Consider the following 18418-nt stretch of genomic DNA (forward strand, 5'->3'; position numbering starts at 1 on the left):
CATCAAACCTTTTTTGAAAGGTCCACAAATAAACTAACAAAAGGTCAGAGGTCAAACTCCTGCCCCTGTTTCTTGTATTTCTTAACTCCCTTTTGTGTGATAAAGCATCATTGAGTTCCAACAGCTGTATGAATCTCTTTTATTGATATGATTATTGTTGTTGTTGTTTTTGTTATTTATTCAACAAGACAACATAGTAACTTAACTCAGGGATCCACTGCCTTGGAGTTGCTGCTCTGATAAGGAACATTGGCAAGGGCCAGCACCTGGACTGACCCAACAATAATAGCAGGAGGGAATCTGATTATGTTGATCCCAATATCATAATGCGAACAATCATTGTCCGGGACCTCAGCATGACATCCATTGTAGACAGCCCTTTAATACTGTGCAAAGTGTCTCATCACCCCAGCATGTGATGAGCTGCTTTAATACACTGAAACTAGGCCAGGCAGCCACTGCACTGAAAATGTATTAAAACATATTTGTTCAAAAAAACACTCACTTCACCTGACCTGACTCAGAATCGTATCTGCATTCAGCCCTCTCAGATGAGGCCAAATCTTCCAAAAAATTAATTTGCAATTCAGAAAAGCCCAAATTGCAGAAATCACTGAATTTGTATGTCTAATGTGCATCATATAGATTGTTGCAAATTTTATCCACTACTGCAAAAATCCAGACTTTTTTACAGGCTTTATGAAATTGCCTCAGGAGCACAGAACTCCCATGGTAATTGTAAACATCTGCTTATTCTGACATAAATGGGATTTCAGCACGCCTCTCGATTAATTAGCCGTTACATTTACTTAGAGGTTATGATCAGTGATCTAAAGTGAGCAAAAAAGACGCATTTATAGCCATATTTCTACTACATGTTGATCTGATCTGAAATCACAGATTAATCTCTCCATTTAGCTAGGAGGTAAAGCAATTATTTCAAAGTATTTGCTTCTTTTGTGCACATCTTTTTTTTTTTTTTTTTTTAATTATCACTCAAGTGCCGCAGTTACGGTGTGATGAAAAGACCATGCTGGGGAAGGTGAAAAAGGAGTGCTTCAGCAGAGAGCACAAACTTAGCTTTTGTTTATTTCACAGCAGAGCAGCTGCATTTGGATTACAGTAAGTTCAGCTATTCATCAGTAGAAAGAAAGGCCTCCGTGAAAGTGGCGAGCATGCCTACTGTTGACGGTTCCTGAAATTACACCAGTGCACTGTATAAACTCCATTTAGAGATGGCCATTTAGAATCTTTTTTTTTAGTTCATTTAACTTCCAGTGAGACGATACTTTATGGCAACTAAATATGTTGCATATTAACTATTATAATAGACAGAAACAAAGCCATCTCTTCTTCTTCTTTGCCAACATGACTGGCCGCGGAAGGATTAATTAGTCTTAAACATCACACAGGACATAAATAAGAGTTTTTAAACCATGTAGAGGGAAACACATATTGTATGACTGATTAAAAGCCCTTTTCAGTTCAGAGTAATATGTTAATGTTCTGTATTTGGTTAACGATTAGTTCCTGTCACATAGGAGGATCTGTTAGATTGTCATGAATAATGCAGACAACTCATTATCCAAAGCATTTTTGTGGAACAAAGTCCCATGGGGCCTTATGGAGTTTCTAGCTGATGCACTTTCCCAAAGTGTTTATGCAGGCATTGATGTAGTCAGTCAGTCATGATAGACATGTTGATGTAGAAGGTGGTGAAATAAACTCTAGCCGTGGCTTTTAACAGGATGCATCCCCGTTTCACCTCTGCCCTTCAGCTCACTGTCAAAACCTGGTGAAATCTGTTGTCTGTGAAAAAGATAAGCGAGTGTCAAGGTAAGTGTCAGCTCAACCAAGCTCAGCTTTCATCCTAAGATTCTTGTCTCTTGATATCAATATCACCCAACCTCACACTGGTTAGGCCTCTTTAATAATCCTTGAAGGAAGCTGTTTTTTTTTTTTTCCATTTTTCCATCCACTGTTCAAAGCATTGAAAATTAGCTTTTGGTTTATGTTGGGGTTGGAACCACAGACCGTTTCAGCTGCTTTCAGTGATAACTATTCTTCTACTGGAATTTCTACTGCTTCTTTTCTTGTTTTCTGCAGCTACTGAATAACAACATTCATATTAAGAATCCATTTATCTTTGTTCCTTATGGTTATATGGAAATTAGGCCAGGAGGGGCAGTGCTGCTTCAGATAAGCAAAGGCTAGGCCAACCACAGGTAGTTTTGTTTTGTTTTGTTTTTTTCCTCCCCCAGTTTCCAGTGTTTCTAACCAGTGCATGCAAATTTCAGTGCCCTGCTCCACAGGGGTGAGTGTGCAGAGTTTATTAGAGGGTAAGGCCTATGTGAAATAGAATAAAGTGTCTCCCTGAGTACAGACCTTCTTGGTAATGTCATCTTGACTTATAGTATTAACCTGCTTGACTAAAAGGTTACCAAAAAAGCACATTCAATTATTTACCTATAAAAGACCAGTTAAAATACAGCTGTGTTTTATTACACAGCAGATTTTCAAGCTGCTAAGCTACAGCTCAAAGATTTGTTCCCTTTATTCCCGTTATATTTGCACTTTATTTACCTGCTTGGTCCTTCACATTTCAAGGTTTTTGCCAGTGAATGCCCATATGACTTTTGTTTGGCATTTAAATACAAGAAACATAAAGAATAATAGAATGAAAAAAACAGAGCATTATTATGCAGTATTCAGGCCTGGGCTGTGGTTTGTTATTGCTTGTATCAAAGAGATTATTTTAAGAATTTAAGATTTTTAGTACATTCTGTACATACATACAATAATTAATCATATTCATGAATCAATTTCTCTGTGCATTTCCTTGAGTGGCAAATAAAAGGCCATAAAGTCAGCCAACTCTCACAAAGGGCCTGGTGTTTGTGAATCTGTTTAGACTGTCCTCAACATTATTGTTTGTCCAAAGTAAGCATTCACATATTTTGTTAAGTTTTCATTTAACAGTGAAACACTGTATGTAAAGTATAAAACATGTTTTGATGTGTTCAGTGTTTAGTCTGGTTAACAAGTCAACAACTGTGTCAGTGTTTGAATTCAGCCTGGGCCTTTTTTGTTATCTTGGTACTGCTGACAAACAATGAGCCATCGTATAAGCTGTACCTCCAAGCCGTTATTATAATGCATCAGAATTCAAGCTTACCTTGCACTTGTACTATTTGAAAAAAAGGGTTTCTGTTTGTATTTACAGCTTTAAAGAAGGAGTTAAACTGTATATGTTTAATCTTTTTCCTAAACATAAATTTTTATCAAAGTGTTATATTTAAAGAACAAGTCCTCTGACTCACCAACCCACAAGCTATGATTAACATTTATTTCTATCTAATATTAGCATTGCATTTCTACTGATTATTGTTGAACCGAAGCCAGTGTATCAGCGAACACCTCATGAATGCCACAATACACAATGATTCAGACACTCTAAGCGGTGCGCTAAGACTGGCATTTTTGTCGATAGGGAACTGTTAATAACCCTGAGTAACTGGTGACACCTCATACTGGTGATTAATTACCTCACTCACAGTGATCAAGTGAACCATCAAAATGTGCCATTGCCAATAATCCAATGCAGCTGCAGGAGGTTGACACCAGGAAAAATGTAAGTACTACATAAATCCACTTCCCTTTACTTCAGATCTCTGTCAAAAATGTTTTATAACTCTACACTCAAACCAAAGAATTGATGTATCAATCCTTATTTTATCACTTAAGTTTCGCTGCTTTTTTCACCCACTAGATTTTTCCTCAGTGATTACAGCGAGCTTAAAGTAAATGCACTCTATTCAATGACGAAAGTGCTTGATGAGAGTCAGCATATTTGTGGGGAACTGGAACAAGAGCATTAATCAAGTGCAGGGGCAGACCAATAACGGGCTCTGTAATCATGCTGGAGCAGCGCTCTAACTTTGGGCAGCATCGCTTGGTCATTCATCATCGGGAAAAGCAAGAGGCAGAGAGGGAGATTAATAACAAGTACATTAGTCAGTGTTTAGATGCAACCAATGTGCTTCTAGGTCAAGCAACAGAGTCACAGTGCCAGAAGAGATGATCTTGATTAGCTAATGATTTGGAAAAGAAACACTGTCAGGATTTGAGTCTGTGTTGATTTTGGTAACAATATATTTAATAGTTTAAACAACTTTGTAGAGTGATGTATGGTATGGATTGCTTTACTCTTCTATAAACCTATACAGATCAGTTTTTGGGCTCCTGTTAATTGAGTAGTCAGAGGCAAAGTTGCTGAATTCTTCCCATAACTTAATGTGTTACACAACATTTTCAAGAACTCTCCAACATCCTTACTGAGAGTTTCCTGTAGCACGTTTCCCCTACTTTTTCTCCCTCCGGACTGTCTTGTAACAGGCGTCTTGCAATTGATTGATAGTTTTTTCTTTTTTTTTCCTTCTTCTTCGACTGACTATTCCCTCTATCCAGAAGGAGAGCCAGTTAGCATTCACCTCACAGCTGAGGCAACCCATTATTTTAGTCTGCCTCACCTTCCCAACCCTCTGTTTTCCTCTCAATTAAGGAGACATTTGTCAATGCTTTGAGTGCCTGGCAGAAAGAAGTGATGCACAGAATGCCATGTCTTGCCTGTCTAATTTAGAAAAATTGAGTTGCCAAATAAAGACAAGAAAAATAAGACCTGGAGACATAGAATTAACTTTTTTTTTTCTCTCTGTAGATGTTGGTACAATACAATAACAGTGCAATAAAGAGGTCACATACATAAACACATTATCCACTTTATAGCACCGATTGCTGATTGTGTTATGAGTGCAAATATTTACAATTAAACAATACATACATATATGTATATGGTTACTATGTCCTCTAACCTAAACAATCTTAGAGGTAATTTTCCCTGACCTACAGGAGCGCCTCCTGAAATAGCGCCCCTAGAGTGGCAGGTGTACCTGACCTTTGTTGTCAGGGTTACAATAATAAACACGCAGTTAGGTTTTGAATGGTCACCCTAACCCTGTGAAAACGAGTGTGGCTTTAATGGGGGTGGAGGTGACATTGGTGGTGTATTGGTTGTGAATGGGGATCAGTTTGATAAAGGGCAAGTCTTTACAGACCTGTAGAAAACACAAATGCTATGGAGATTATCCTTACAAATACTACAGTTTTCACTATGATAATATGTCATCAAAAACATAAATAATATAAATAAACTGACAAATCATCCTGCATAGATAATGGAACCAATCAACAGGAGTGGTCTTATTATCCATGATAACATTCACACTCTTGATTCTTTCTAACTATTTAAACTAAGTGCCCTAAAATCAAGCAGGATTCAGAAATTGCATAATGGATTTGGTGTTTACAATATAAAACTTGGTCAATTTCTAACATGCATTCATTCTCTGCCAACATTCAAAACAATACACACACTTTATGAAATAAACATACCATTTAGCTTCTGCAGCATTGTGTTCAGCGACCCTTGGCTAAATTCAGGCATATACTTTTTGTAACTATGCGATTCGCGGTGCGTGACATCTTAACAGCCATTGTAGCCTGGCAACCAAAACTGAGCGCAAATGCGCAAACAACAGTAATAGTTTTTCTCTCTGCATTACGCAGCCACATGATGGTGACCCTCTCATCCACCGGGAGAAAGTCCAACTGTGCAGCAGCCAGCCGGTGATTTGTCAGTAGTCCCACAACCGACTGGCACGTCTCGCCATGGACAATTCCTGAGTAGGAGTCCACCATCTATCAAGGAGTTTGGTTCCAGAGCCAAAGCTGTGCATAGAGGTGAGCCCAACTGCGTTTTGTTGGTACCTCTCAACTTCACGCACCCAATCAGGCACCTTCCCCAAAGAGAGATTGCATTCTAAGGGCAAGTTTTCATTGCCAAGATCCGCAGTGACTAAATCTATCCAACCCCCCCAGCCTTTGTCCTGTAGGTTTTGCACTGATCTCTGCCTTTCGACTTGCAAGATCCTTGGCTCTGGAACAGTGGACCAGCTTGTTTGCTGGTCACTGAAATTTGCTTTTCTTGAGTCCATGCATTTTTTGGTTTGGAAAAATGCAGTGTTCCTTTAGGTGTCATGTGAGATATGTCCTGGGTGTATCAGGTGTTCCTGGTGTAAACCATTCAGGTCCAATACACTTGGAAGATGTGTTTCCTTTGTTTTTGGTGTTAAGTCATGCACATTGAATGTCCACACATGGTTCCTCCTCTGGTTTTTGACATTCATCGATGTTCAGCTGAGGTCTTGAGACAGTCAAGTTTGGTGATGATACGGACACATTTCCACTGGGTCTTGATGATGAAGTCTTTCTGGTTTCATTGGGCCATGATGTCTGATGTACATCAGAGGTATTGCAGCTGAGTGTGACAATGTGGCATATCAATAACGTCAAGTCTAGTTCCCATTAGTCATGAACCTGTACCACCAAGGAGGCGAGAGTAGGAGTCTCAAATAAAGAACTCTGCTCCTCCTATTGCCCAGAGGAAGTCATTTTAGGTTAATCCATTTTGTTTTTGCAAAGTAAATAAAGACATCTGTGAATATTGTAACTCAACGGCTTTTATTCTGAATATGTTCCATGAGCAAGATTTACTAAAAACTATTACAGTATGGCTAAAGATAAATCATTGATGATGGGTCCCAGTGGCAGCAATAATCATCTACAAACATACTACATAGTACAGTAAAAATGGAAGAACAAACAAACCTGAACTTTTCAGCAGGTCTCATTTGATGTGTTTGGAGAGTTCAGCCCGCATACTGCATCCTGTGGCTATCCCTGAAATGCTTTCCTGGATAAGGCTAAATAAATATAATTAAATACATGAATTTAAGATGTCCTCCGGTGTTTATGGCTGGTTGACCAAAAGGTCAATTTCCTACCCTATTTACAAATGCTGTTTATTTGGCCTTAAGAAAAGCTTGTATCTTCCAAAATGCTGAACTGCAACAGAGCTGCTCGTGTGGCCAGCAAAACAGTAAAGTAATATATTGCCAGTGTTTGCGTTGATCTTGAGTACTGGGAATTACTGGGTGACATCAGAACTACTAATATAATGGGTCTGCCATAACCACATCAAAAGTGTCTATTGGGGACCATGAAACATTTGTTAATGGGCTGCAAACAGTAGGTGACATTTTATTTATCTTAGAATGTTTTTCTATCTTTATGCAGCTTCCCCTGTTTAGTTGCTGTCATTAATATCCACATTTGAATTAACGCTCAAATCAGATGGACCTAGGGCATAGTTAATTAGGTGGCCATTAATATCACAAAGCACCAAATAGTCAGAGGACTACCTTATAATTAAAAAAAAACAAACAAAACCAAATCAAACAGCTGACTCCATAAATTAAAATCAGCACTGATATGTAACTTTTCTCGGCTCTTATGTTTGACATCTTTTTTTATACATATATATATTCAGTGTGTGTGACGGTGAGGACAGTGAGTGATTTGCTGTCAGAACAACACAGTGGCAGGAAAGGTTTGATTTTTGCAAAGGGGACAGTCCCGATGTGCTGTCAGTGAGTTGTAATACTTCACTGCTCACACAAAGAAGATGTGCCAATTACAGAGTGATGTGCTATAAATCTAACATGAAAGCCAAATATTTAATATGAAGGATCCCTCGCTCAAAACAGTGTGAGGTGTTAAACAGCATTCCAAATGCTGATCACACATGGGCATACACTATGAAAAAAAATTCTATTTTGTAATTGAAAGGGGAGGTTGACGTCTGCTCACATCTACCCACAGTACTTCCCTGCTCGTATTAATAAGATATGAATTTTGGAGGTATTTTTGTCAATGCTGTGCACAGTGCATTACTACCTTTTTGATGAATTTTAATGCTTCGCTTTTCATCTTTGCCTAAAGCCAATGACAAGGTCACAATATACAATTCTTTTCACAAAACTATTTTGCTGTGAATACTGAGTCAATAGGAGTTCACTTTGCCGTCTTTGCTCATTGAAGAAACTTTGCAAGATAAATTGCTTTGTGATGCTTTATAACCACTTTGAGGAGAGGTTACTTAAGGATATTTTAATCAAATCAACAACAGCGACATCAGTGTGTATATTAGTGGTTCCATGACCCTGTTTTCGGCAGCTTCTTTGAAATGACATTGCCACATAAGCACCCGGGTACATAGAGATGAAGACACACACAAACAGTGACAGTGACGATACACCAAGAGCATCCTTGCTCAGCAGGGCATCTGTCTTCCCATCATTCGAGATCTTGTTGCTGTTTGTTGAGTCAAGTTGTCCTCACAACACACTGCGGTCCCTGTGGTCTCATTGCATGAGACAGTGCTTTTGTTTCTGTGCAAAGGAAACACAGGGGTTGCTTACCTCTTTGTTCACTCTGACAGCGGGCATGCAGAGCTCAGTGTATGGGCATGGCTGAGCATGCTGAAGTGAACACAGCAGCTGAGCTGTACAAGATTGGTCAAGATGACATTTCTCAGAAAAAAGCATAAAGATCCAGAATTTGGAAATGACAGTTTCTTCCTTTGTTTAGAATGATTTTTGAACTGTATTCGCCCCGACAGTGGCAGATTGACACACACACACACACACACACACACACACACACACCCACACACACACACACACACACAGATAAATGGATCTCTAATAAGACTAAACCCCAGTCTGAAGTGAAAACATAGACTACTTTTTACTATTTGCTCAACTTCTTTGCTTATGGCATAGCTCTAGAGATGGTAATGGCAATCTGCCTGCTAGTTGGTTTGCAGCTTTGGTCCAGACTATTACTATAAACTATTGGTCAGATTGCCACGGAATTTTATACAAACATCCATGGTCTCCAAAGGCTGAAGCCAACTTCCAACCTCTTATTCTACCATATGGCTGACTTTTGTGATTTTGAGTGAAATGCCTCAACAGCTGTTGGATAGATAGTCATCAAGTTCGCTCCATTCATGGGCCCAGGATGAGTTGTAATGACTTAATTGGTCCCCTGACTTTTCATCCAGCGCCATCATCAGATCAGAATCTTATTGTATTATTAGCAAACGTTAGCATCCCAGCACACTTATCTAAGATGGTGAACATGGAAAACATAATCTCAGGACAATGTTGACATGCTGACGTTAGCAGTTAGCTCAAAGCGGCACTGTGCCTAAGTACAGCTTCAGAGAGTTGCTAGCATGGCTTTACACTCTTAATCATGCTATAAATTCTGCATAAATGAACAGTCAGTGTAACTTTAATAAAGTTATATTATTATGCAGACCTATTAAAATACAGGCACATTGCCATCTAGCCCTCTACGGAGCACTGCAAATAAGACATATCATTATATAGCTATCATTATGTTAAAAACAAAATTAAATACATTAATAAAATACACAGAGTTAAATGAATTTGTCTGTCTTTGAGTGTGTATGGATGTGTTTGTGTGTGCTCGTACGTCCGCTGTCTCCTTCAACACTGCCAGCTAGGGCGGACCTGGATGCCTTGGCCTTGGATTAGTCGTGAGAATTAATGGATGGAGATTGCTGATTCCCCAGGCTCTCTACCAACACACCATGTCCAATTAATGCCAAAGCAGCGATTAGTCCCAGACATGACCCACCATGAACCAGCATGAACTCCTGCATGCATCACACCAGTGAAACTTTTAAAACAGCTGTTTTAAAAATGCTGTAGCCTGCTTAAGCACAACACACACGCCGAAGGGTACATCAATATTAGACTACTATTTGAAGGTTTATTAACATTTGCCTTTCCACTGCGGGTCACAAAATGAAGCAGAGGTCACAGAGGTCAAAATGTTGTCCAAAAAAAAAAACTAAAAACTTTCCTATATTCAATAACAGCTCTGTTATCATTAATTTTCATTTTCAGAATTTACATTATGTTAATATTTTAGGCTCTATGCCTACTTTTATACCCTTTTATAAAACAAACATGAGTTTCAAAAGTTGCAAGTAGTCATCAATTGCAGGTGGAAATGTAAAAGCCATTAAAACACCACAATTTTGTCACATTATGTGCAATCATGAATAGCTCCTTAATTGCACTACAAACAGAAAGGTTATGAGTGACAGCTCTCCATGTGGTGAGGGATTATGTTCAGCTGCTCAAGCATCCCTTTTTACCTGTCATTACTTGCACCGGTGTGCCCCTATTTACACTGAATTTTCATGTTTTTAAATTTTTCCTGCCATTTCAGGGAAGAGGCCATGATGTCCACTTACTTCGAGACAGTGGAGGACCTTCTAGCATCTTTCGGGCCTGTCCGTGACTGCTCCAAAGATAACGGCGGCTGCAAAAAGAACTTCAAGTGTGTGTCTGACCGACAGTTAGACTCATCTGGCTGCATGGTAAGTGTACTCGGATGCCATGTGCTGTTTTTTTCTACAGGTGACTGCTGACATGAACAAGTTGCTGTGCACGTGGTAAGTGCACAGTGTTTTTAATGGTTACAACTATGGTTGAACCAAGTCTAACTTGTGTCAATTAAAGCCAACTGGGTTTGTGAAAAATATCCTGTATATGTACATTGTGGTTTGAAGGTTTTGTGAGCCTTGAAAGTATTGCGAGTACGGGTCTCTCTGTGTGTGAATTGATGTTTGTGTGAGAGATGTGCTTGTCAGTGATAGACATACTGATAAAAGGTAGTTCCACTTATTGCCCAGGCCGGCTGTCAGCTGAGCAGGTGTTGAGCTGCAGCTAACTAGCTGGCAGAGCTCAGTAGGTGTTGACAACTGATTTGTAAGGAACAGCAGATGTATGTGATGCTGGATTCAAGCCTTTAGTCTGGCTGGACACACAGAAGCTGTAGATTCGCTGTCACCGGCACGAACAAATAAAATGTTAAAATAACTGAACCAACAAGAAGTATATTAATTAAGTTGTTTAAGTAATGGCCACTGCTTGTGCTGCTCTGTAGTTACTGCAGGACTGTGCAGCTAAAAGGCTGATTAAGTATCGAAGGGAAACGTTGTATATATTTTAAAATTCATTTGCATAATCACTTCTTTTAATGTTTTTTTCCCAAGATAAATGTCACTCATTAAATTTGCATGCCATCTGCTATATCCTATCTTGGCTTTTGTGATATAAGCAATCTATAATGTTTTATGTGCCATTTACAGCCATAATTAGTATTCTTAGTGTTATGCACTTTGTGTATGTATGGACACTGTGGGGCCCATGCTTACATTGTCTCAGTGTGTCCCCCAGTATTGGTTGCACACAGACTTTTTATGATACTGTCTCCTTCAGTCAGGTTTACGTATTGTATATGTGACAATACAATATGGATCAGCAGAGACAGCCAGTGCAGAAGCAGTGCTTCTAATAGCATTAGTAATATGCTTCTTTTCCCCAGTTAGATACTACTATTATGTGTATTACTAATACATATTTAGTCCGTCTTTGATTCATCAACCCTAGTTTGACTTCAGATGTAACACTGTAAAATGCAGTGCATAAGAGGTTTTCTACTGGCATATTTACAGCTGCAGGGTGACTGGAAACTTCCGATGCCAGGCTTTTGACAGCATGGGGCGGGCCTGTGTTGTAAAGTAATTAAATTGATGAGCCATCTCAATTGCTGGAGGATGGTTTGGAGAGTCATTAAGTACTTGGACGGGGCTATAAATCGACTGGTCTTTTCGTTGTTTGTGTCGACCAAAGACAAACACTGATATGGCAGTTTTCTTGTTTTTCTTTCTTCTTCTTTATCTTTTAACGCTAAAAAAAAACAAAAAAAAAACAAATGGTCATGAAACGGTCACTGGAACTCCTCCTCTACTTCTGTCACACTTATTATACAGCTGTCTGTAATTTTGTCTGGCACTGATCAGAAATGATGAATAATACACAGCTTCATTTGGGACACTGCTGTTAAGCAGTAATGTATACCGTGACTGACGGTCTCAGCCAGGCACCTGACGGTCTCAGCCAGCTAAATACACACAGTATGCAGCACATGTAATATGTTCAGCAAGACACTTTTTAATCACTTCTATACACACACACAAGTTGTTCTGCCTATCCCTTCTGCAGATTCATCCCCAACGATTTACCTCCCACTGTGTTACCATGACGACTAGTCCATATTAATAAACCTGAATTATACTCTCCATCATTCATAAGAACCAAGACAATTTCCACTCTTGACATATTGAGTAGCTTGTGGCTGTTTTTTATGACCTAGGTAGGTTTTTGTCTACATATAGTGGTAATTGTCTTTTGCCTGAGGCTTGCTAACAGTATAATATTCATCATGCTGTTACAGATAATATGATAACATTTTAAAATAAGCCTAGGTCTATGCATTTCTTCTTCTGCACCTTCAATATGGATAATTTATTAAAAATATGCATGAACAGCATAAGACTGCACTGTGTCACTCTTTCCTGAGTAGCACGATTAAATGTGGCTTCCAACTAATGCATTTACTTCATGCGCCTCATGCTTTTTCCTGCCTATTTTGTAGCATTTTAATGGCAGCAAAGTTTTCATGAGTTCTCATAATAGTTATTTACATAAGTGGCATTTTAAATTTTTTATTTATGTATTTATTTATTTATTGAATGGCAGTTCCTCACCCATTTTGTAAATGCAATATTTAAATACCAAATGTATGTGCTCCCTCATACTTTCTGATACTTTTTATCACTGTCCATTTTACGGTGTGCTTGCCTTTGTTAAGTTGTAAATCTTGTTGAAATACATGTTGAATTAGTGTAGATACAAATCCAGTCACGCTAGCCTAAGTACATGATTTGTATTTTGTGAAATACTGTAGATGATATCTGAACATTAATTTACAGTTGGTCCCAATGATGTTTTGCCAGTCGTGGCAGTTCTTCATACTAAACCAGGTGCCTCTACGATGAATCCTCATCAGAGCCAGAGGTGGAAGGAAGTGGACAGTGGAGAGAGTGTGTATAAAATATGAATGAGCGTGTGCTAATAGGCCACCGGATTGTTTGTCAAATTGTGTCCCACTGGATTTATAATGCCATATTTTATAAAGAGATTCCACACACATGCATAAGCGAACAGAACATTTCCTTTTTTTTCCTCGCACAGCGCCACCAGCACGCGGGTGGAACCATATCAAGAAACAGCCAGGAATGACTGCTTTCAACAAAGAAAGAGAAGTAGAGAAGATGCATTCTTACTCATATTGTCTGCTTTATTCAAGCTTCTCTTTCCTCTGGACTGGACTTAAAGACGTAGCCAGCTTGGAAAGGTTTAGCATCAGTTTCACACTTTCATAAAGTATAAGTGTTGCATAAATATTACTCTGAAATGATTCAGAACTCACGCCTCCGTGCGTGGCTGATTAATACGCAGACAAAAAGACTGACAAAGCCTTCTACTCCTTAAAGATTAAGGCAAGGGATCACAGACACAGTGGTATTATTTTCCTTTCTAACTCTTTTAGGTTGGTGTTATTTTAACCATCCTTGTCAGAGTGGGTGCTAACACAGAGCAGCGACATGCCACATGGAGGGCTTAAAATCCATTATCAGAGTCAGTCCCTCACGGCTGTCTTCTGCTCCCTAAGACAGTTGAAATGCATTTGCAATGAATTCAGTTCTAGTCAGAGCCGGTGCTGAAGTTTTGGAAACATTGCATTCCATTTTTTTTTGCCCTTGTTTCCTTTCTGCTGCTGCCGCAGAGCAAAAGGAGAGGATGACAGCTGGTTTATTCCTGTGCCCGCTAACCTCGGCTTATAACAACAGCTGCTGTAAGCGCAGGTTAGCGATTTCAGACAGGTAATGTTTTTGTGCTAGTGCTTCCCTTTTTCATCACTTGGCTCACCAAACAGCGGTTTGTTATACTGTACTGTACAGTTACACTGTGCTGTGTACGACTGTTTTTTTATAATTCTGTTTACATTGTGGCCCACACGGCTGTTTCCATGATCACAGTCACCTTTCTCCACTGTGTGAAACAGAGAGAAACAGAGTGTTTACTGGAAATGTTTCTGTACTAATGGTTGCGACTTAATTGCTTAAGGAGATAGAGAAGACAGGAAAGCGAAGGGAGTAATATGTTTAGTTAGATCCTCCATTTAAACCATAAACCTTTTTTTCCCAACAGAGACTGTGTAAAAAGAAAAAAAAGGTATACGGTATAAATGCTCAGACAAACAAACACAATTAAAGCATACATCTTACATACACAATTTTTAAGATGACAATCACAAGTAAAATGCCAGATTATAGTGTGTTGATATGACTGAATGAGTGAGCAAGAATATGGTATTAAAACATATAATAATAAACATGCAACTAAGGTCGTGGAACAGTCATGGATTGGTTTGGTTAGTTTTAGGCACCAAAAGTAGGTTTGGGTTAAAATAAGTACTTCCTGCAGGGTAGAGGACCTTCCTGATCTTGGGTACAATAAAAAAAAAAAGAAAAACATGAAGTTAAGGTATTGAATGTAAACTGTAAAAAAAAAAAAAAAAAAAACATTCATAAGCCTCTTTTGATTATTGTTATGAACCACTCTGTGAGGAAGAAACTTCATTGGGCAGATGTGAGTCAACAATCCAGAATTTAGCCGGTGGTGTGGAATGAACGGTTGAATTCTAGTTGAACCTGTGGTCAATGTACCGTGTCTTCTGCTGTGTTTGTGTGTGAAAGCGGTATTACTGATGCACTCTGTGAACCCTCCCGGGGCTGCTTGGTGAAGTTCAGAACTCTGTAAACATGGCTTTTCCTGGTAGCTTGCCATTTTTAAAGTTTAAGTTTGACAACTGCAGCATATTGTGGTGGTTTCTGTGCTTTTAGGGAATGGTGGAATGTTTTTCTTTATGGCACATTGTTTTATCCAGCCACAGTATCCGTCTTCCTAATGGAAGTACTCAGAGGCTGAGCAGATGGTGGGATATTAGTGGCATATCTTTCATCAGCTGATGTCCCTTTTGGGACATCTCTGGTAGAGTTGTTTGGATGCTGGGTTGGCAGAGATGTATGTTTTAACTTCAGGCACCACCCGAAAGTTTAATTTTGGCCTGTCAAGTTCCAGTAGTTTATAACAGTTTAGAGAAGACAGATATTGTTGTCTCCAAACTCATTTTAAAGCGATTGTATACTGTCTCAGTATGCAAGAGTTTATTAGAATTTGTGGCACACTCAGAAAGTCAGGAATTAAATGATGAGTTGTCAGCGTGGAGCCAGATTTCCGCTTGGTTACCGCTGGTTTGCATAAAGAGTCAGCAGGGAGAAAAAATGGGAACTGCATCCAAACAAAAGTTTTGTACAAACCCTCATCCCCTAATCCCTCTATCCACCACCCTCCCCATGTGTCCCAACAGCCCCGTGCTCCTGACAGCTGAGCGTCATGACTCCCCCTGCTCCGCTGCACGCCACAGCTCAGTATACCTCATTACCACTGAATTTCAATGCTTTATGGTTTAAAGCAAATACATTGTAATAACTCGTTTATCCTTTCAGTCCGACACTGTTGGTTAAATGCCGGATCAAGTGTGTCATTTAGTGTACCACAGAGATCTGCGTTACACCGCTGCAGTCAAGGGTGGAAATTAAGATCTGTGCACAGTGGAATACAGTTCAGGCAAACCTTATGAGGGGAACATCAGCAAATATTTACAGCATAACAGTAAAATCAAAACACGTGGTAATGTGTGGATATATTCAATGTATTAATATAATGTAATTATAATGTGTCCCTGATTATCCAAGGCTTTGGAATGGGTGAAATTATTGTATCAGCAACAACTGCAGCGAACAACTGAAGCAGTGCTTTTGTTTTATATCATAATTGTATCATAATCCACTAATTTAAGGGGCCACTCTCCCCTGTGGTGACTCCAATATGTTATCTATTATTTGACAAGTTTTTTTCAATTAGAATCAGTCTCTGTCAGTTCAGTGGCTCAGTTCCAAACCAAAGCAAACATTAAATGGATTGAGAGGGAGTATTAAATCACACAGGCTTTATTCCCAACTAACAGGTTTGATGCGCTGAGACCGACTGGTGTTTGAATTTCCGCTCCCTCCTAATCATTTTATAAACGTAGGTGGACTAGTTTTGGACATAAAATACAGATAGTATCTGTTTTTTCCTTGTCGCAAAAATGAGATATCAAGAGAGGCAGAAAATATTAATTGCTCACTTGTTACTGTACATTGAGTTGTATTATATGGCTGCTATTTCAATAATGACCGCCATTGATGTCTGAAAGGAGATGCATTAGTTTGTCTATCTTTGTATATCTCTACCTCAGATGCTTATTTCAGAAAATCCATAGACTGCATTGACTTTTACGTGTTAACTTTTACTACACTGCTAAATCTAAGAGGTTGCTGATTACCAGTGTTTACATTTTCTATATTTTACTTTCTGACATAAACAGAGATAACTCATCGTTAATAGACCATGTCTCCATTGTTTTCCTCGTCACAGGAAGCAAATAACAGCAGCTCTTGAATGCCTTCGGCGATCAAGCTGAGCTGAGAGCTGAGAGTCGCACAGTCTGGTGGAGTCACCGGACCAAGCAATCCTTTACGCTCAGTGTCATCTGTTGTGGTGTCACCCCTAAAGAAAGGAGGATGACAAATAAAGACAAACTGGCCTTTAAACACAGTCAGTCTCCATAGTGCAGAATGGACTGGGCACATGCATGCAGATTCTCACTGTGAAGATAAGTGTGCATGAGGTTTTTACATGTATTCATCCAAATATATAAATCTGCATGTTTGCATATGTAAGCCATTTGCACAAAAACAGAGGATCAAAATCAAAAAAAGGCTAAATCTAAATCTATCTTAAATCGCAAAGTCTATTTATTGCCTTTGGGCAACGCCATTTCCAATAGCTACGAGACAACTGTGTGTTTTCTCACTGAAGATTAAGTCTGAATTCACATGAATATGAGGAGCAAACAGCTGGGGACTGTACTGCGCCCTCACAAGTCTTTTTTGTGCTCTTGCAGCAATAAAACTGTTTGCCTAATTTAACCCATTTGAACAGCAGTGGAGCTGCAGGGCATGCATCTCTGCCACCTCTAAACCAGATTAGGCTGTCAAATGTGCTTTTAGGGTATTTGATTTTTTTTTTTTCACCCCGCCTGTCATTGTGATTTAGAGCTGCACTGTTTCGAAGACTTGTTTTGTGAAAGACTAAGCACACATCTTCCTTAAGAAAATATTAAGGAAAACCTTTCCTTATTATCCTTCTTTCTGAAGTCGTCACTGTTCATACATTCCTTGCTATCTTTTTTTTTTTTTTTTTCAAATGTGTAATGGCCATTAAGTAGGAACATCCAGCATCTTAATTCTGACAAGATTATTAAGAGACAGTTCTCAATAGATTATGCTCAGTTCCTGATTAAAGCTGAGGGCACTAATGGGTGATTAGCAAAATGAATAGCATTCATTCAGAACGTGTGAACTTTAATTTGAAGGGGTGATATATGTGCAGTGTGTAATGTGCAGGGAGATGTATGTGCAGTTATGTTTGAAGCAATTCATTTTTCTTTCATTTCTTCAAACCTGCTTACCTTGTACTTTTAATCCCCCAAGTATATTCAAGAGTGAAATACCGTCACTCTGGTATTTAATGGTGTCATAAAATTCCCATTTGTAATAGCCCCCGGAGAGAACATATACCCGGCCCTCAGAGTTTTATTTGTTGCCGTCATATGCCTACATTCAGGGATGCAGCACATATGCAGGTGTAAATGACAAAAAAAGACAATATGTAAACATCCAATCGATCAAATTTAATGTAGTAGTTGAATCATGTGAAATGTGTAAGCAGAAAAACACACACAAATGTAATGTGTCCCTTTTTCTTCCTCTTTTAAACATTTAATGTGTTAAATAATAAATAATAACTCAACTGCCAGAATGTTATTTTTATTTTTATGTTTTTTCAAGGAGTGATCAACTGCCAAGATGTTAATTAACCTTATAATTATAACAACATCTCTGTCAATAAGGTTCAGCCGATCACTTGGCCTGTTCTCATTGTGCTGCCATAGCATAAGCACTACAGAGGAACTGACTGAAATTCATTTATCTGAAATGCAAATCCTCCCCCTCCCCGGCCCTTGTGTCTTCGGAGAGTTGTCTGAACAGTGAGGGTAAGTAGCTAGTGGGCTGTGCTAATGGCTAACCTTAAGTCCTTTCATTCAACCGCAGAGTGCTCCATGACAGTTCTGAATTACAGACAGCTATTCCCACGGCTCCGCCTCAGTGTGATGAATGGCCCCAATCTTGTTCTGCTGAGGAAGTTAGCATTACATTCATGAGATACAGTTAATGGATCCGAGACTGGAGAGCTTTGCCTCTGAATGCTGAACATATGGGACTTTGTCCAGAGCACATGTGTGAACAATGTATGATGTTTATTGCACATTTATCCTT

At 39.0% G+C, this 18418-nt stretch overlaps 1 protein-coding gene across 3 annotated transcripts in view; it reads left to right on the plus strand.

Annotated features, from left to right (window-relative positions):
* Positions 1-18418, plus strand: part of LOC139611025 (astrotactin-2-like) — a 239721-nt gene that overhangs the window by 134948 nt on the left and 86355 nt on the right. For 2 of the 3 annotated variants that reach the window (XM_071465265.1, XM_071465264.1), the window contains exon 11: positions 10228-10378. In XM_071465265.1, coding sequence (XP_071321366.1) covers positions 10228-10378 — 151 coding nt within the window. Of the gene's footprint in view, positions 1-5702; positions 5800-10227; positions 10379-18418 lie in introns of those variants that run through there. The other variant, XM_071465266.1, reaches the window with a different exon arrangement.

The sequence above is a fragment of the Trachinotus anak genome, unplaced genomic scaffold, assembly GCF_046630095.1.
Source record: "Trachinotus anak isolate AG129_WGS33_773 ecotype Australia unplaced genomic scaffold, CSIRO_AGI_Tana_v1 ptg000028l, whole genome shotgun sequence".
NCBI classification, from domain to species: domain Eukaryota; kingdom Metazoa; phylum Chordata; class Actinopteri; order Carangiformes; family Carangidae; genus Trachinotus; species Trachinotus anak.